The sequence below is a fragment of the Adelges cooleyi genome, unplaced genomic scaffold, assembly GCF_023614345.1.
Source record: "Adelges cooleyi isolate 19-005CV unplaced genomic scaffold, UGA_ACOO_1.1 ACOO_flye_CR_arks_rails_tigmint_CR_PRNA_306, whole genome shotgun sequence".
Taxonomy (NCBI): Eukaryota; Metazoa; Arthropoda; class Insecta; order Hemiptera; family Adelgidae; genus Adelges; species Adelges cooleyi.
Window position 1 is genome coordinate 845029 of NW_026095977.1, and position 21751 is coordinate 866779.

Genomic DNA, 21751 nt, shown 5'->3' on the forward strand with positions numbered 1-21751 from the left:
TGCTTTTTATTTCTTAACTGACGGTTGACGTTGTCTGAATACTACAAAAACGTCGTTTCTTTTATGTACGTATGGATAAAATAGATGATGAGATTGCCATAGACAGAGATGAAGAGCATTGCCTGCCGTTGTTCTTGCTCGACCGGCACCGTTTGTCAGCACACAGCCAGTATGCGGTTAATGCGTGCACGGAATATTTCAATATAATACTACAGTCGTTTGCAAATAACGTTGACAGCATCTCACCACACTGTGAATTGCATAGCCGTCAAATAATTCGCCCTAGGATAAAATAAAAAACGTTATGACCGTGTCGAATTTATTAGGCAACCTCATCGAAACTCTTCCATCAATAACCATCGCCGTTTGTGTCGAATTTCAAGCAAAATTGAAGGCACAGCTGTTATTAGCATAAAGTTATTGTGTGCCAGAGCACGTTCACACTTTCAAGTGTTTTACCACGTGTGTTCTATCATTGTGCAACGAGCAGACGCTTTTTTCCCAGTGATCCAAGTCCCTCCGGATAAATATGTTTTGAAAGTCAAATAGTCAAATTTAAATTATTTTTTCTCGGTCGGTTTCCTAATAAAAACCGCATCGATCTTGCTCTCATTAAATGAATACCCAATGTTTTCAGGTGTTGTGTAATTGGCAAAAAAACTGGGTTTATTGTCGTTTTTATTTATTTTTTATAATATTAAATATAACAAGATTTAGAAACCATAATCAAGGAGAAACACACGTTGCTCTCTTGCCCACCCCTCTTTTCTCTGCTCGGGTCACCCTTGAATCCTTAAACCTTATAGTTAAACCATCTGGCATAATAATTTTACGGTTATTGCCGAGGGTAATAATATCAAATGACACTGTACAACGTGTGACGGCCATTATTTTGCACTCAGGTCACCACATACAGTATTCGTCGTATACGACATGTATTTCCAAATCAACCGACAAAATGGCCGCCGTAATCGTTAAAACATTGTCCTGCGTTTATTGTCGTGCATGTGACCGGCTATAAAACAACTGTCATTCTGATGAGCTGTTACAGCTGGGTTTTCATATTTTATGGCCAACAACTTTCCAATATGTTTGAAAGAAAAAAAAAATCCAAAATATCGAAAAAAATTGTTTTGAAAAACCCAAAAATATTAATTATGGAATAGGTATGATGTTGAAATTTATGTAAAATCAGTGCAAAAATCAATGTATACGAATTAATCTTGGAATTTTTCTTTTAGGATAATATTTAAGGGTACTTGCATACTATGGTTTAAAAATACAAAATTAAAATTAAGTAAAAGTAAAGTTAATTAAGTATTTATCAGATATTAGATAACACCTACGAATTTATATTTTAAGTGATACATGGATATGTTTTAGAACTAGGTCTATTTGGAATTTCATCTTCAATATTCCGACACTGTGTTAGCATATAATTAGGTTAGGCTTAAGTTAGATAGATTCAAAGGAACAGTTTGATTGCATCTTTAGATTGTGAAATATTAATTATCACAATATGATAACAACAAAGATAGTAAGAGATGTCTGATAACGGCTCCTGATAAGGAATTTACTATCAAATAAACACTATTCTGATTTTCCAATTTTAAAACCATTATAATAATATACAAGTACCCTAAAACATAATATCCCAAACGAAAATTCCACGATCAATACATTAATTTATGCAATGACTAAATTACAATCAAACCTATTCTATATATTTTTAGAATGTATTTACTTTTTTAGCAGTAGTTTTGTTTTGTTGCTAAAGTAGGCAGCGAAAAATTGTAATTTTTAAAAAAAAAATACTCAAGACTTATTCAGCTTATAAAAACATACTGCTTTTGGTCACTTTTTATATGGAGTTCCCGACCACTGTGCAATGGTCATTGCAATTATGTTATATTTAAATATAAAAATAAACTAAAAAGTATGCATGTTCAACAAATGTTTTAAATTATTATGGATTTTTACTTAAAATTTATATATTTCCTTGAGGCATATCAAACCGAGTATTGGATTTCAAACCGAAATGCATATTCATAACATATTGTTAAGGTGTTTGTCTTATATCGATATCGAGACGAACCGGTTTCTGTTAGTCGGTCGATCGAAGATGATTTATTTGCATTTAACGACAGCCGACAAAATCCGCATTGACCTATTCGAAAAATAAAGTAATTCGACACTAATCCGTTTAAATTAATACTGTACAACGTGAAATCCGAGATGTGTTTGGAACAATATAATATAGTTATTATTATGATTGTACATGCAAACCCAAAACAGCAATTTATCAATGTTATTAAATTCTTAAACCGAATGGTGTATAATTATGCGTGTCACGACTGACATAATAACACAATATACATATTAGGGCAGACAATTATTATTATTAATGGCCAATAACAACAACGTGTAATTGACTAGATTTAATTATTTGAAATGGAGCGATAGCGTTATTGTGTATTTTGCTATCATTTTGTGTTGCCCACGTCTCACACGTGAACAGTATACAAACGACCTAATTTCGCCCTTCGAAAACATTAAAAACATTTAAATTTTAAACACCGAGTTCAGATAAAAGCTTATATATTTTTGTCTGATACAAAACAAAGGATCGTTAACATTTTCTTCTCAATCCCCACGTTAAAGAGACAGTAGGACTATTTTAACACAGCCTCTTCCATTCTCCTATTTTACCATTGACTTGTTTTGAATTCAAATAACGTGTCTTGCTTAAGTGGAAAAAATAATGAAAAATAGTGAAAATTATCAAATATTTATCTATTGCACAGCTCGATGATTGTAAACAACTCGAAAATATAAACAAACTTTAATAATCTCAGAACAGTGTGACGAAAAAAAGAAAATAAATAGTAATTCTTTTGTAATACAGTAAGGACAAAGAAATGTTATCAAAAATATGTAACGTTATCACCATCAACCATCGTTGATCAACTACTTGTTATCAGTAACAATTATTATCAGTTTGCTTTATTATTGTAAACAGTGTGTCTAATATTTTCGTCTTTATTATTTGGCTCTACTGTAGCATTGGGTAAGTTGAAACCAATCAAAAATCGTTATTTGAAAATCTATCGTTTTATTCTTTGAAGAGCAGCTATCTGGTTTAATTTTAAACTGTGGTGTTATCCTTAACGAATCCCCGTGTTGTGTCGAACTGTTTTATCATTGTAATTTTTTTTGATTTAAGTAAAATGGGTTTCTGAAGTTCCAAGAAAAGCCATAAGAGCCCGTCGACGTGGAAGATATCAACCGAAACTCTGTTTGCTCACGGTAAAATATAAAATATGTAATACCGCTTTTCCCGTAACATCATCATCGTCGTGCTGATGACTTCCCAAAAAACATTTTTTCCTCCGACAAGTTATCCGATGGTGGTTTTTATAATATTATTCTCTGCGAGTTCACTTGTACATATTATTTTATTATCAGGTGTGCATTTTCACGTTTTACACATCCTCGGCGGTTCAGAAATCAATTTTAATGGTCTCTGGGCGAGCACAGTCTCCTCTGTCGGGTCGTTAGCAAACGTTATGATAATGCGTGCGACGACGGTACATTGTAGTGGTATTTTGTACACTCTGCCATGCTCTGCTACCGTGTAGCATCATCTAGATAATAATAATAATAATATATTATCATTACAAAAGTCCTACCCGCGGAACGGCCCAACAGCTGTGCCCTACACTTCCTGACAGTCATATTTTATCTGAAATAACCGTCTACCGTCGACTCGTTATCGTATCTATACAATATAATATATAGGTATAAATGCTGCCGGAGTAGAAAGTAAAGGCGCTGAAGTCAACACCTGATTGGCTTTATTTTTTATGTTTTTTACACGATTTGAACAAACAGACGGGGCGCGACTATGAAAAAATCGCCACCCTTAAGGCTTATTTGTATCTAAAATTGTTCAAAAAATGGTATTAAAGGGTCTGCAAATCCTTCCTCTACTCGCGCCCGACATTCAACCTAATCTATTGGAAATTTTTAAATAAAATACACGTTGTATTTTACGTTATTGTTTGTCACACTCTTTGTAGTAACATGCTCAAACTTTGGGTTTGGTCGAATTTATCGATAAAATAATGATAAAAACACAAATATTAAGTTTCTGTCTGATAAAATGTGTTAACGATTTTTTGAAATAAAAATTAAATGTTAATTACATTAAGTATCTAGTCATTGGAAAAAATATCCCTGTCTGTCTAGTGACCTAAGTGTTCAAGAACTATGTATTTTTTTGCTTACACCTTTGTTTTATGAATAAAATAGAGTAACACATAAAGTACTTAAAAATATTGTTTTAGATTAACTTAACTAAAATGAAACTTACTTTGGAGATCTTACCGAAAAAAGATTCAACTTTTAACCATTCTTCTGATATTGTTTTGGAATACTAGCTTTGAGTATTAAAAGCTTCATTCGGCTCTGCTTAAGACCCATTCCGTATACTTCAAAATACTATGATATTATTTAAATTTATAATATTTAAAAATGGTTTTTGTTAAAATTTACTTTTTGTACCATTGTTATTGTTATTTTTCTATCATTGTTTGTACATATATTGAGAATACCTTCATAGAACTCAAGATATATCAATTGGGTGTGTTCAATGTTAGGTTTAGGTTTTGGTCTTACATAACAAACAAAGCCATTATTTTCTTGTTCTATTTTTCTTGTATTACCGTCACAGTTATGAATATTGATTAGAATTGGCAAATTACAAATGCAAACAACTGTCTCATAGCTGTTATATGCACAGTAAAACCGGTTTTTTCTGCACGACATCAAAAGGACACCGCGACAACACTACACATAACACTTACATGAATACTAATTGGCAATATTGTAGAAAAAAGGACAAACACAACACAAAAGAAATGGGGGACTCTTTTTTTATAAAAATGTATATTATTTGAATAGCGAATGTGTTATTAAATTAGCTTTGAGCGAATGGTGAATATGCCAATTTTTATTTTGGAATGCATATTACTACCTAACCATGTGTGTATAATTGACATGCTCTAAGTGACGGTTTTTAAGGAAACGTTTTAACACTAATACATTTGCAAGCAACTATCCAATGTCAATATCATATTGTATAGACAGTGTATCGTGGAAATGACATACCTACTAATTGGCATTTTGTGAAAAAGCCAATAACCGTCCACTGTTTAATATTGTTATCTATTAATCAAAAGACGACCGTCTCGACAACTGTCTGGTATTCGTATAACTATTTTTATTTAATAGTAATAAAGGAGGTTATTTTTTTTTAAGGTCATTTCATCGGCTATTACCACGTTATTTTATCTGTCCAATTCAGAATATTATGCCATTCTGCGTTTGCACATAGCCTTTTTCTGCGTAGCTCTTGATTGATCAAATTATAAATTTATTGGAAGTCCAGACGTTTTGAATTAAATAGTATAAAAATAAAGTTTTATTTGGCCAGAAAAAAACACAGGACAAATATATTATACACATTTTTTTGACAGATTTTCTGAGATATTGATTAGTTCATATTTAATGAACAACCTTGTATGCAAAATCCATTACCAATAATATTACTACTTTCAAATGGAAGGAGATTCCAGGTTTTTGTCGTTAATAGATTAGGTTGAACGCTTTTTACCAGTATGTTAAACTATAATTGCTCTTTAACCGCTGAAACCAGCTGTTGATTAGCAGCTGAAATGTATTCTGTATACATTGCTCTTTGAATTAGAACAGGTTTTGGCGGGAAGCATATTATGCATATTATTGCCTGAAAATGACATTTTCCATACGTGATTTATATCAGTCATTTTTTTTTGAAACGGTATACTTATTTTCTAAAAAAAAAACAGGGCAGCTGTTATACCATAGTATTTTTTGTCCTGGCACCTATCTACAACAAAAAAAAAGAGCTGTCACGCAGCTGAAAAACCAATTCCAATACTCGTAGGGTGGGCAAAAATTCTTGACAATTAATTTTTACGACGCCGTTTTCGCCGTGTCGGTCGGTTTCAGGTATTCCTTTCATCTCGGAAGGTAAACTGTAAAAAATATACATGTTAATGTTCTTCACAGAAGAAGTACCGCCGCTCAAGTTCGTGTGTCACCGCCGTTACAGTAGTGATCCAATACGGTACAATCCGAGGACCTTAGATTTTATGATTTTAAGTTATTTCGTTTGGTTGATCTCACAAACAAGGCGATGGCCATTCGAAAAAAATATACATACGGAGTATTCAGAATTTCATGTGACAAGTTTAGTAATAAGTTTCAAATTTTTGTATTTTTTTCAGACAGTAGCTAGATTTACGACCTTAGATGCTGTCATGTTGTGTACAATTTCGTGGAAAGTAAAATTACTATATTACCTTTCCATGACAAATATTAAAATGTCAGGTTAGGTGGCGATGACATGATGATAGATATATTATTTATATATAATTAACTGGATTGCTAAGTGTACATGCCGCCAATAGAGATAATAATTGAAGTTACCATTTTCCACTATCTCTGTGGGAATAAGAACCTTATCACATGTTTATAACAGTTATCACTACTTATAACAATGATAAGCTAAGCTGATAGCACAGAATCACAGATATATATGCATAATTTTCTACACACATAAATCCCTCAAAAATGGCCAACGTCGACGTCCATTCTTATCACTAATTTGCAATCAAGTTTGTTCTATATATATATATGTAGATACCGCTGTCAATATATTCGATAAATCATGGAAAAACAATGAATATCATAGAAGAAACCATAACTGTTCACAATATGGCAGCGTCTCAGCAGTGGATATTTCCACAAGCCATGCGCGTTTCATATTATATTAAGTTCAGTGGTTTTGGATCATTACTTTTTATGTTATTAGAGATTGAAATATAGGATAAGAGGTGAAGTGCTAGGCAAAAGAAAACAAGTTCTCTGTGATCATGTATATTTCGATGTTCTCGATGCCATGGACAAACCCAAATTTAAACTTAAAGTCATCCACTTGATAGATTTCGTTTTAATTTTAACCTTAAACACACTATAAATTATGTAGTTCAAAGAGACAACCGCGCGAATCTTGAAAGCAGGAAAATCAACGTTAATTATTCGGTCAAAAGGAATAATTCTAACTTCTCGGGTCCGATGCATAAAATATAAGTCACGATCGCGGTAAGGTATAAAGGCAGATATGAAAAACACTAAAAGGTTCCCCGAAAAAAATGCCATTAAAAATTTTGACGATTCCTAATTTGACTGTGTGGCAACATGTTTTGTCAGTAATATGAGTATGACTAGATACAGCTCACGGCTAGTTCAAAGCTTTTAGCAATACTCCAATTGACAATGTTCATCAGACCGTTAACGACAACTTTTTTCGTATATGTTTATCGGTTTTTAATTTAATGTGAGTAGGAAATGTTTATATTCGTGTCGTCCAGAGTCATACACGTGTGCAAAATATGCACAATTTTTCGGTAAAGGATTAAATCGTATACTAAGTTTTGTTTTGCCAAAAAACATAAAAACGAAAATATTATTATATATTTTTTACTATTTTACTACCATAGGGACAGTTCAGGTGAGCTTATGCTTTTATAATGGCTTTTTTTTTTAAATATAACACTAATATTATAATCACAAAATCTAAATAACACAAACAAATTCTATTCAAAATTGTAACATAATATAATACCTACTATACAAATATTAATTAACATGAGAAAATTACCCCAGAATATGCGAAACACAATTTTTAAGAAGGGATTTAACCTTATACCCGAAGTTTGTGTTGTGTATAGAAAAGTTCATCGTGCAAACTATTTAAATGTACAACAAAGCTGTTATAATTGAACTAAACCAAATCCAGTGTTCTTTTTAAGGACCTCTCAGCATAGCACTGGCTAAAATAGGCCTACGATGAAAATTCGCTTACAAAGGTTACCAGGTGCAAATTATATTTGAATTTTGATCTGGTTTTACACAAACAAATGTATTTTATATACATTTTTCAGAACTTTCCAGAGAGAAAAATATTGTACTAAGTACAAATAAAACTGCCCCTACTCGAGGAAATCTAAAAAAAAAAAAGTTCTGGTTATTGGTTCCTTTTTTTTTTATTCAGCAAATAATTTTTTTAACTTTTGTGAACATAAACTTATTTTGAGTCGGTTCTGTTTATTTGTGAACATACTAAAGTATAGTTTAGGTATAATATGCTCATACCTACCTTTGCTGTGTGTAGCGCTGCATTGCTGTATAATATATTATTGTGTTAAGCCTGTAGTCGGTTAGATCAGCTTGTTGTCCTTAGGCCTCAGAAGTAATTATAATATTATATTTGTTTAAGTTATGGATGGTAAAACGAAAATAATACCCGCGAGGGTAGTCGTTGTTTTAATTGCGGACGAGCGACCGTTCAAGGCTGCGATCCGCTTTGTTGTTGTTTGGTTTTTTTTAATTGTTTGTGGATTATAATATACATTTTTTATTAGCACATTAGTTCACGGTAAGTTGGCAACAATGGCGCTTGCTGCTTTTTCACATTATGTATTCTTTTATATTTGTTTAACGGCGACGGCGAAAATGTGTGCTCATTGTCTGGCACGAGAATGAACTCAAACAACCCCAGGCTTAATGACTTACCGGTTAGGGGTATTATTTTAGTTTAATATAGTAGTTTTTAACTAGTAGTAGTTTAAGTTTAATGATAGTAAGTTAGTATTAGTTTAAGCCAGTGAGGAAATACATTAAGATCATACTGATTTTTACTGTATTGTCTTTATTTTCCACCTTAAACATTTGCCTACTCCTTACTGTCAATTTCACAGTCTTGTCAGTAGACAATACCTTTTACTATTTCGCCATTTTAGATTGGTTTTTTGCATTAGATTTGGGCCTTTTTTTATATTGATACCTTTTTTTTTAGTGTTTTGTTCTGCTGTCCTAGTTTCGAGGCTAATAATAATATAAAAAAATGCAATATTTATACCGAAATTTATTTCCCCGCTGAAAAGTGATTATTGTCGTTGAAGTTTGCTATAAACTGGAACGCCTGGCAATTATTATTTTAGAAATTCGCAGTAAACGTCACTAAAAGCATTTTTAGCTATTCCGGAGTTATTATGGGATGGAAATTCCGAGTAAAGGCTAATTTAATAAGAACATAATAAAAGTTCCGACATAAACTTTTTCATTACCGACTTGAGTGAAAAATAAGACGCAGTAAAAAACATTAAATAAGGAACGCTCGGTATGATGAGTTCTTGAAGTTAATGGTTCCAACGAGGTCAGCAGCTCGGAGGTATATTATTGTTAGTAATACATTTAAGAAACGCTTCGGCATAAAAAATTGATATTATATTATGTAGCTTGGGTCTTTATCATTTTCAATTTTTTATTCCCAGCTACATTAACCGTACGGCGAGTTCCATTTATTTTTCATTTACTGTAAAAGTTCGACCTAATGTAGTTATGGCTGGTTTTTTTTTAAATATTATTTTCGCTTTTATCCGAATAATCTGGCGCGAATAACAAGTTTAGCACAAACGCACGTGTCGGTAATAAAATTGTATTTTTGAATTGCGTTTTATTACTATGAAAAAAGGCGTTTGTAGGTATTATAAAATAATATGTTAAATAGTATTGTATTTGTCCTGAAACCGAAAAAGCAATGTAATTGGGTTATGCTTTTAAGGCATTCTTTGCTGCTTGATCAGGAAAAATAGCTAAGAAACGTTGATGGTGTGTAAAATGAAATAAAAAAAACATAAACTACCCGACCCGGGTTGTTTTCATTAGTGTAATTGGTGACGTGCAAAAGTAATCCAAAATATTTTTTATGACAGCGAGGGACGTTAAAACCCCCTTAGCAATAAGAGGCAATATTGATAGTGGTAGTAGTGGATTGGCATTTGGCCGCCGAAAGGGATGAGATCGATGATAAAATTTGAAAAATATCTCCGCATTTACGAGTGACCCAAAACGACACTTCGAATTTTATCTAAGGGCAAGACAAAGCGGCTTAAGGGTCCACACCCCAAGAAAAAATGATACATGGCATTTGTATTATTTTTGCAGTGGCATACTGCTAAGTTGGAAAGTAATTTAAAATTTAGCTGTACACTCTGCTCGTGTCTCTCGCAGGCAAACAAACAAACCGATATTAAGCTACAAAAATGGCTTGTAAATTAAAAATACATTACAAACAGTTGTAATTAGGAACGTTATGTGCGAGCATTGTGATATTTGCATATTGGATTTGAATGGTCCGACCGGATGGAGTCGTGTGATCGGTTTAAGAATACCTGAAACAAAAATGTTCAAACAGAAACGTGTCACGGTATGTATGTAATGTAGGTGTTGTCACGACTGAAATTATAATATTATGTCGACGCAATATTATCCACATTTGAACCTAACCCTTTTTTTTATTGTGTATGCCTGTATCGGTTTTCGTGGATTTTCATCAAAACCGTTGCCAAGTATGACTTGACTGGGAAAGTTATTGGGTAAACCTAATAAACCGTCATAATACTTGCTTTATAACGGGTAAACCTTTGAATCTAATGTGCTATCGATACGGTCGCAGGGTCTTTCGTTAGCATACCAAACGATTTCAGCACAAATTTCCAATGAGTGACGTCCAAAGCCGTAAAGGGAATTTCAGAGAATATTGCATTTTGTTTGACCAGAGTCCAACATGGGTTTTGTTTGACTTAATTTCGGGTCGAACAAACAACAAACCGGCGGGGGCGCGCATTGTGTTCTAGGTAAAGCTTCTCGGTTACTCAGTTAAAAAGTTCAACAATGTGTTCCAACTCCAAAAGCAATGACTCGAGGACAACGGCTTATGACTTACGCTGAAACATTCCTTTGACCTTTAGCCAGATTAGCCATTTGCCCTCGTTTGACGTGCCGCTTGATCGAACTCCAATGGAAACTTTTCATCGAAATCGCCAACATGATATAGCCTTTGTGTAGCCTTTAGACCTGACCCAATGCAAACAAACAACAAAGTGCCTGGCAGACCGTCCACAAGTGTGGCAGTTCACGTTTGATCTACAGTCATTCAAAACACTAACAATGCACCTAACGAATCCACATAATTATTATTATTGTTAGGTAATACATTCGGATAGAAACCTCCTTGTTAAAATATAGCATCGAATAAGTTTGGGTCGCAATCGCTGTAGCAAAACGTTATTATGATGTAATCACACAACAGACGGACTTGTCAAAGAGACGACGACAATCAGTTTCACACATGGTGTACACTCTATCATTACCAGCACATACGATTGTTAAGTGTTTTTTTTTTTTTAACAAATCACTAATACGGTTATCTGGCTAAAAGCATTATCGCATTATCTTATAATCTGATGAAATACCATGACCGTTTCGTGCACAGAAATTAAATGATGTACCCTCGGTGTAATTTTCAGATCCTAAGTACTTAAAGTTTACAGGGAAAAGCGAAACAAAGAAAAAGTTTCCATCCCTTCCAGGAAAAGGGTTCATGACAGTTGTTTGGTTTGGCAACGTTTAACGATAGTACTACATTTCTAAAGAATATTCCAAACAAATTTAGAGATAATTCGACTGTTTTTAAAAAATTATGTATATTTTTTGGGTTTTTTATTGAAAGGTAAGAGGTGAACTTCTTAAATTTTCGGGCCAGTACATCATTGTAAAAACAATACCTTCTTAACTCCACATTGAAGCTAAATAATAATAATCAATAATGTATGTTTTTTTTTGCATTTTTTACAATAACAGTTTAAAATGTTTTGCAATTATCTTTTATACTAATATTTTCACAAGTTTTTGATTGCGTTATTATAAAATTTCCTACTTAAAAATTCATAGAAATCCAACTAATAATAATCGGTGATAAATTGAAAAGTATGTACAATGCTGCATGCAATACAATACAATCAAGAGACGCATCTCGGTGTTCTTTGGATTTTAGTAACCACTTCGTTAGTCCGATCGTTTCATATATGGCATAACAACAGACATACCTGCGTCTCCATATGGTTTTGCCCAGTCGACTCTGTACCCAACCAAACGTTACTAATCTACTACATAGTATTTTTTCTCACACACAGCCGAGAAAAATCATAGTCAACACACTTGCTTAAAATTTACAGTGTTTAAACTGTAAAAAATAAGTTTATACCGGTTTTTGGTATACCGTTTTAACACTCGTGAGAAAACTAAAAAACTTTACAAGACTGATTTGAATAAAGGAAAAAAAAAATTATGCGTTAATAATATTATCTACAAATCCAATTTGCCTAACGGAATTAAAACGTTATCGAACCGAAAGATTTTTAGTTGAATTTATTGTTTTATTTGTAATATTACAAACACCGTTATGAATAATTTTTGTTTTGTTACAGGCCTATCATGGAACCTATACCATCGTCGCCGCCTGATGTTCAAAACGAAAGTAGCCCAGAATCGGACATGGCCTTCAAACCCATACGGGACGACTTGTGCAAGTAATGCTACACACTTAATTTTTTAATTCAATCGTATAATTTTAAACATAAAATATAATACAACGCAATAAAATGATTTATTTACTCGGAAAAAAATACACTTCATTAAGGCCGAATAAATGCTTTGTTATGAAGTGGCGCTTACATTTTTATTATTACTTTAATTATTATGCGACAGCTAAAAAAGTGCCAATTAAAAGTAGCTATTACCGTTCGGTCGATTTGAATGAATCCGAAAAATTACATTTAACAACAATTACTTTGAATGCCTTGAAGAAAAATATGAATTCCTACTCTACAATTGCTCAAGGCAAATATGTGTTTTAAAAGCAATTCTAGTGCAAAATATAATTGAGCTCTCGAAGGAAACGACACTGTTGGTTTTTTAATTTTTAGTTCCTATTTACGTGGAAAATACCGTTTTGGCAACAGATGCGTTAATCGCGGTTAGAACATATCTAAATAGCGTTTATTATGAAAACTTTTTAGGTTCGAAATGTCTTTGTTGTAATTAAAAGGAGACGATAATTAACCAGCGAAACCGGCACGGTCGCCGTGTTAATGTGTTCTCCTTTTATTAGTCAATTAATTACATTCTCAATGTGGATCCGACGGCTGAATTTAATTACACAATTCCTATGGCGCACAAAGTACCTAATACATATATTTCTCGTTTACCCAATTAACCAAGAGATTCGTCGGAAACACCAGCAATGCTGTGTTAAAACAATGCTTTGCGAACTTTGTTCATTGTAGTTCAGCCTTTGCGCTGCCGTGCAAGGATTTATCGTGTAATACTTACACAAAATTATCCGGTTAACGATATCGGCTGTTATCATTTAACAATAATCAACTACGAAACTTGAAAATAATCGACTACATTTAAATGGATTTTTTTTTTATTGCACCTTAAAAATTTGATTTTGCAGGGACGGTCCGAGCAAAGAGATGAGAGCCGCGTTGAAAGTGCTGAACGATTCGTTGAAAAAGACTTCGGCCACTCTTTTGCCTAGGGCCCAGCTTAAGCACGCCATTGACATCGTACGGGAAGAATGGTTCAAGGTGAAACTAATAATTAAAATATATTATAATTATTAAAATAAAAACGTCCCGTGTTCACAGGCTTCGAGTATGAACATCTGCGGCGGTCAAGTGGTCAAGAATTATGTTGATTCTTTCAAATCGTATTCGCCTGTACTGTTGGAGTTCATCATAAACATGACAGACGCCGCGGTAAGTGCTCACCATAGTAATAATAATAATAATAATAATAATTTGATTTCGTTCATCAAACAAGAACAACATCTATAGTATGTAATGGTAAATAAACATCAGTCGGTGGAAAATCAACCAGATGGTTTTTTTTTTTTTGTTACAAGGTACAATAATTATACTATACCCTAATCATTATGTACGACTGGTGGCGGTGTGGCCCCAGGTGGGATTTGTTCAACTGTCCTTAGGCGCTTTGTAATATCAACATGCAAATGACTGTAATTTATTTACCTAATAACAAACCTCCAAAATTAGTAATTTCTACGAGGAGAACAAAAACAAGAGCATATCCGTTCCCTATGATACGACTCTGACAAATCGGTTTACTTTTGAAAACTTCTCGATGTGCCTGCCCACAGAGTTGGGAAAAACTTGATTAAATAACAGACAAAATACCGTATTAACTAAAGTAAAAAGTTTGATGATATTTTATTCGATATCTCCCGAAAAAACATCATTTGTCTTCATTTTTTTCCGTTGAAATAACTTACTCGAACAATGCCAAATAGTATCATATTATACACATATAGACATACAATGTAATTATGTGCTTCCCTGGAAAGTCTCTTAAAACAAACAGGTGATTTTTTTGAAATCTCTAAAAGCCTGCTGATCTAACGTTTTAAATAGAGAAAACTTCCACATTTTTGGGGAATTTCGAAATTTGGTATTTTCTCTATACAAATCACGTTTCTCGGTATTAGGGTTGAAGGTGGATTTTACCGTTAAACGTTTACCGTGGAGATTTCGTTTGTGTGTTATTCGATGCGTTTAATTAAACTCAAAAACGCGATTTTGCTATTTCCCTTAAGAACGTGTATTCTGGGAAGCAACAACCGTTGTGTGTAAATACAACAACGGTGTAGGAATTATTCAGTTGGAATATTATTCGAATTTCCTAGTAACCGGATAGCCGACAATATTATTGTTTTGAGAGAATACACACAAATTGATGTAGATCAGACCAAATATTTTATCTACCTGCTATAGACAAATAGTAGTGCGTTACGTTTTCAATTAATAATAGTAATATTATATTTCTGCCAGGCCCACGGTAATTTGTTAAGTTATTGGTCGCTTCTATCGTGTATCCAGTCAATAAATTGGACGGTTTTGGCAAGGAAGAGTATAAGTCAAAATATAAAATTTTTTTCAGGATACAAAAAAAACTTAATAATTTATGCTAAAAAGTAAAAATTTTACCAAAAAAACTATTTTTATAATTTATATTTAGACTTTTTCATTTACACAATTAAAATAATGAATAAAAAAATGTAAATAGGTGAAAGTATTCAAAAAATGATATACCCTTTCTCAATAAACCCATTTAATTGCAAATCGTAAATACTTATTTATAAGACCAAAAGTTGTAAGTTCCCACATCTACCCCTTTTAAAACATTCCCTTAAAAAATGTCATACTTATATTTCAGTTTGTCTAAACGTTTTTTAGAAGTAGTTTTTCGACTAAGAATCTAGGACTAGTAGGTAATTAAAAAATATAATAAATTAAATCATCTTCAGTTATTTTTATCGAGGAAAATTCCCCAAAAATTATAACTTAATTTATTAAAACAATTTAATGATTATATATAAATTATATCAATATAATAAACACATTAATAATTAAATTAATGGAATTGAAGAAATTAAATATTTTTTTTCCTTTACCATTATCATTGTCTTATGCTATTCTATATTAGTATTTAACTTTGTTCGATATTTGGATTATTTTTTAATTAAAAATCTTTAAACGCTGTAATCAAATAATTTTGCCAGGAGAATTTTTTGATTTGAATGCCACAAAATAAAAATGTTTTGAGAAAAAAATCTACTCTTTTATATCAATTTTATTAAACAATACTCACAACTAAAAAATGTGTATTAATCTACTTTAAACAAAATAATCTTAATAAAATAACATTTGCTTAAAAATAGTCTCTACATTACTTTTCAACAAATATATGTTAATTATTTAAAAGTTATAATATTATGATAATTTTTTCTCTGAGGTTTGTTTTATGTTTCCCAAGATATTTGTTTATATTTTTAAAGCCAATTTTTAATTAGTAAGTGTTTTCCAAATCATCTATCCAACAACCTTCTCGACCGATTTGAATAGTAAATACACAGAAACCGTTTTTTTTTTCCAAACAGGGCAATACAGTGTTGCATTACGCTATTTCCCATGGGAATTTTGAAGTGGTCTCTGCCGTTTTGGACACAGGCATGTGCAACGTTAACCTGACTAACGATGCAGGATACTCTAGCATCATGCTCGTCTCGTTGGCAGAAGTCAAGAACAGCGACGAGATGAAAATTATCAGAAAACTATTCAAGAGCGGCGACGTCAATTTACAAGCGAAGAAAGTAAATAATAATAATAATAATACAATTATTACTATAATTTACATGTGACAACAATATTAATATACTTTGGTTAGGTAGTAGTTTATATTTGAAGAACCGGGTTTTTAGTTTTCGGTATAACTTTAACCAACTTTTCAGTGGCCAAGATAAATAACTCTGTAGTTTTTACCACTAGAGTGCACTAAAAAAACTGGCAATTGTACTTACATACATTATATCAAATAACTTTAACTGCCTGTCCTAAAAAAATTTCATTTTATGTAGTTAATCGGTTTGTGGAGAATTATTCCACATTATAATGTGGAGAATTCGCTACACGGAATTTGTTATTCGGGAATTTTATTAACAGTGTCTCTCGAGGCTGTCAATTAAAATCTGTCGACTAGTATTTCACATACCAAACGGACAAAGGCAATGGCGTGCTAACGAATTTAGAGAACCCTAAAGCACTAAAATATGTTGACCCCAAAACGAAATCACTCGTCTATAAGCTGCTGCAGAACGTTTCAAACGCTTTGTCGTTAACTAATAAACGGTGGCGGTAAATTTAAACGTGCTTAAGACAGCTAATGAATATCCGCGTGTAAATTCCATCCCAAATACCGTTCGCCCTTTGCAATGCGGCCGATACGCGTTGTAAGTCCCGTCCGAATAGTTGCTTTTAATTAAATGAAAAATTCCACGCGAGGTTAATTATGCGAAAAAGGTTATTCATGGCATGGGGATCCAGTGAATCCCGTAAACCGTTCGAAATACTTGACCGTGGTATTACCCGACCGAATCTAACATCGGTTAAGTCGAAAAGACTAATACCGGGTTGCATAAACGTTCTATCAAACGTTTAATGAACCAACAGAGGTCTAGAAGTTCCCGAAACATAATTTACTGGCTCGTGATTGGTCCGTTAAATTTTAACGAACCATTCAATTGATTAACTCTTTATGCAACCCGGCATAAATGTTTAACACAAAACGCCGAATCGAATTCCAGACAGATGTCTATAGTTCGATAACAAATATTTTCGTTGAATTATTGTTGTTTCAGCTTAAGAGTTAAAAACACTAAGATTTTATTCAAAACGATATTGTATAATATTATACAGTTAAGTGTAACCTAACCTCGGATTAAGAACTGGGCTTTTTTTATTTCGAATTCATTCAAGAAACCACCCTAATGTTACATTTATTTGATATTATCATTAAATTTAATTCAATAATACATATTTTGATTTGTTTAACAAAAACAATTATGGATAGGTTCGGCAAAATTTCCGAGCTATACATGAAATGTTAACTGATAGAAATTGGATGGCCTAAAATTGAAATGGTTGACGTTTCCCGAAACGGGATAAATCAATAAGGACGTTGTAAAGATTCAGTGGGTCATTTTTATTAAAATCTTGAGATGAAATGTTTTTGCCTGTATACTACTGATGAACTACAATTTAAAATAAACTAAACAAAAAATGTTTAATTTTTTTAAAAAAAATGAACAGGTAACTCATAATGTTATAATTACATGGTAATTGTACTTTAAATTGCCTATCCAACAACAATATGGATTTCTGATGGAATTTTATAAATTTAAAATTAAAGATTTAATAGTACTAAACAAATCTGAATTGCAACTGCTTGTTTTATTGAATTTTTTTTTACTTTCCATTTTCCGATACTTTGCCCTGTCAGGATTCAGAATTCACGTGACAGGAATTCATTGTAATTTCAATTCGATCCATCGCAAACGATCAGTCGTTAACTCGTGCTCCTCGCCATTGTGAAAATGTAAATTATTCGATAACATATTATGAAAATTTGTTCGCAGCACGGACAGACCACGCTGATGTTGGCCGTGTCTCACGGCAAAACCGAAGTGGTCAAGTTGCTGTTGGAATGCGGCGCCGACATCAACGTCCAAGACGAAGACGGTAGCACGGCCCTTATGTGCGCCGCCGAGCACGGTCTCCAGGAAGTGGTCAACATCCTTTTGGCTTGTCCCGAATGCGACGTTTCCATCGCAGACAACGTAAGTGAACCATCTCATGCAAAACAGAGAAACCGCAAGAAAAAGGAAAACCTAAGACGTGTTCGGTTGGAATTTTTTTCCTTTTGGCTGGAGACCATTCAAGTGTGTTTGGTCGTAAGAAAACCCCACTTCCATTGCTATTGTATCATGTTTCGAGTGGGTTGGCCGAAGAAGACTGTGGAAATTGATTTATCTATATAGTGTCTCGTCTTTTTTTTATGAAAACCGTACAACCGTCAACGACCGTCTCACGCGATACAACCTATGTATTCATATTTATTGGCATTGTTGTTTTGCATAAGCCACAAAAAAAATAAATTTCGGTTCCGCCGCACTTGCATTATGTAGGTAGTAGGTGTGGGGCTGTTACGGTTTTCCATGACGTTTGTCAAAGTTCTGACTTATATACTTGGGGTATTTTCGAAATGTCTTTTTCTCCGAATCCAATAGCTTCTGCCTCCTTTATTGCCACGTGTATCGCATTGATGTATGTGTGATACGCTCGAGTGCTTTCCTTTTAGTGCGAATCCGTATTTCGAACAAGGTTTGGGCGTTGGTTATTTACTATACCCAAGAGCGGTTATATGCTGAATTTTTTATATATTTTCTTCCACCTGTTTCAGACCACAGAAAAAACCTTTTTAGACGATGGATCGAACGTGTCGTTTTTTCGCCTTTCCAAATAAAATATATAATATGATATTCCTAAACTTTTTACCGCACGCGGAATGCAGTCGTTTTACGGTTCGCAAAGCCAATCGAGTAGAATCTCCGCCGACTTTTTCTTATTGCTATTGACATAATATTTTGTCTTTCCGTGGAAATTTCAATATCAAATAAAAATCGGTATTCTCACCTTCGCCGTTTTCCCATTCCTATATTTTAATATAAACGTCTATTGCATCAAGTGTGTTCACAGTAGATTGATCGCACGTTGTTTGCATTTTATAGAAAACATATTACATTATAACATATTTTCGTGCTATACCTCCTACATGCGATGGGTGATGGGAAGACTTTACAAAATTGAAGAACAGCACATAATATTAACCGGTTGTAGATTTTGTACACATAGATTGTTCCAGAGTTTATAATGCTTTGGACTCCAAGTTCTAAGTTTGTTTAATGCGTTTTCCATCATAAATTTACTATTTTTTTCGCAATATACTAAGTATTATAAAATCTACATGAGTTCACGGTATCAAGAACCGGTAAATGTATAATAAATAGATTTATTTAGGTCATAACAAAAAATTAAACGTTGTTCTCGAAACTGAATCGCATTTGGACGGACGAAAAATAATTTATTTCGTCGCTATAAATTTCCATTAGAGCCGTTGTACCGGGAATTGCCGGTTTTTATCTTTGACTCCAAGACAAAAGCCGTGTATAACATAATAGCATTATTTTATTAATGTCACCGTGAACGAGAATACGGAATAAATTAATTATTAAGCGTATTCTGATTTTCAAAACGTTTGCAACAAGCTCTGGCTTATTTCAACGACAACGATAATAGGTTATTTGAATAATTTTATTCGTGATTTATTCAAAAAAATTGTCAATAAAAACATTATTATGTTTTTTCTTTCGTTTAAATTAAATAAAAACCCAATTTTTTGGGCGACCATTCCCACGTGGAATGTATTGTAAGGCTAGATACAAGAAATGTCTTGCCGCCATTTTCGCTTTACATTTTCACTTTTAGTTAGAGATTAGAGATAGCATATCCATAGCTCAATGTTTTACCACCGAGCTGAGAAAATAACCAAGTTTTTTGTGCTTGGATCTCCACTCTTGATTAAAAAACAAACTAGTCATAAACGCGTCACACCTTTGTCTCTGTTCGTCCTTTTCATGTGATTCCTTTTTTCAATAAATCATCCTTCATCGGTGCATCCACTGTCGTATCATCTAATGCTTATTATCTGATTCCAATCAGGTCTATTCTCTGATAATTGCTGTGAAAATGTTTTTAATACTTACCCCGTCTTTTCATCAGTGGGTCTCTTCAACCTGCTCTCAACTCTGGTTCTGTTTCAGGACGGTAGCACGGCTCTGAGCATCGCCATGGAAGCCGGTCACAGGGAGATCGGCATTGGTCTATACGCCAAGCAGCACTTAGTGTCCAGGGAAAACTCGCCGTTCCACCTGTCCAAGTCGAAAAGGTCTAGAAGTGCCAACACCGTCATGATGACAACGTCGCCGTCGTCGTCGTCGCCGTCGTCTTACCTGTCGCTGAAGAAGTCACCCGGCCTGCAACCCCGGCAATACGCCACCCTGACGAACCTGGTGAAAACCAGAAGTCCTTAACGGGGGGGGGGAGTCCTTCCGGTCACTTCCGGACGTACAATATTATTATGCCCTTTAGACGAATAAACATTTTCGTTGAAAAGGTCTAATCCTTGTGACATCAGAGGTTGTTGGAAATAGGTTTTTTATAAAACTTTTTTAATTTAATACACCTTACCTATTTTTTTTTTTTTTGTGCATGTACATTGATTTTACACGGCCGAACCGTGCTGTACACAAAAACGGCGACCGGTTTTATGCGGGATTCCCGCCGTCAACGGGGGTACCCTCGCCATAGTCAATGGACGGGCGGATGGTAAACAACGGCAGGGTACCCCCGTTGGCGGCGGGAATCCCGCATAAAATCGGTTGCCGTTTTCGTGTACAGCGCGGTTCGTCCGTGTATTTTTAAAACTAAGATGAATATAACAATGTTATAATTTATTTCTATCTCAATGACACATAGAAAACAAACAAACTTTATGTCAAAACTCTTGTTAGACATTGCGTTATAATATCATTGTATTGTATGTATAATTTTAATCCCTTGTTTTGTTTTTCTATTGTTTGACCGTTTAACTGAGTTATAAATGTACCCTTAGTTTGGATTTAACTGTACATGTTCCATAATATTATGATATTATTTTATGCTACTGTAACTACTATTACTTGAAAATGCATTGACTAAAAAAGCTAATTCGTGAAGTCGTAGACAATAAAAAATGTGAGTTGTTCTTTTTTGTGCTTATATATTGTATTGGCTAACTTATGAACTGTGGAAAAACTTGGTCTAATATTTAACAGCAAAAAGTTACAGCCAAACCTTAAACCACATGACTAAATGAAGTTTGGTTTATTATTTCTTTTTGGTAAGGCTCCAGCTGCTACATTAGTTATTATCCTAAATCATTGCTTATTAACTACTTTCAAAATGTTTTGAGTTAATAATAACTAGCAAGTTTCAAAACCAAGTTTAGCTTCACTGATTCGCAGAATATTTCCATTGTTATTTAAATTTCATTTGATTTACTGTTTAAAAATTGAACATGAAAATACATAACTAATATTAATAATATCATATAGATTTACATTAAACAAATTTATAAACTCTAAATTTATTTTACAGAGCGTAGCATTTATTAAATGGATTAAGTTTACACAAATAAAAAACAGAAAAAATGTATTCCAGTATTCACTGAAAATTATTTTTTTTCTACATACATTAAACAATAAGAGATTGTAATTTATAATAAG

At 33.3% G+C, this 21751-nt stretch overlaps 2 protein-coding genes across 3 annotated transcripts in view; both read left to right on the forward strand.

Moving 5' to 3' along the window:
• The window catches only part of LOC126839572 (KN motif and ankyrin repeat domain-containing protein 2), a 38514-nt gene extending 16794 nt beyond the window's left edge, over positions 1-21720 (forward strand). Inside the window, exons 8-13 of the mRNA XM_050574936.1 lie at positions 12438-12539; positions 13469-13601; positions 13662-13772; positions 15971-16183; positions 18005-18205; positions 20249-21720. Coding sequence (XP_050430893.1) covers positions 12438-12539; positions 13469-13601; positions 13662-13772; positions 15971-16183; positions 18005-18205; positions 20249-20518 — 1030 coding nt within the window. The 3' untranslated portion in view covers positions 20519-21720. The remainder of the gene's footprint in view (positions 1-12437; positions 12540-13468; positions 13602-13661; positions 13773-15970; positions 16184-18004; positions 18206-20248) is intronic.
• The window catches only part of LOC126839578 (uncharacterized), a 189813-nt gene that overhangs the window by 24302 nt on the left and 143760 nt on the right, over positions 1-21751 (forward strand). The gene's annotated exons all lie outside the window — the stretch shown is intronic.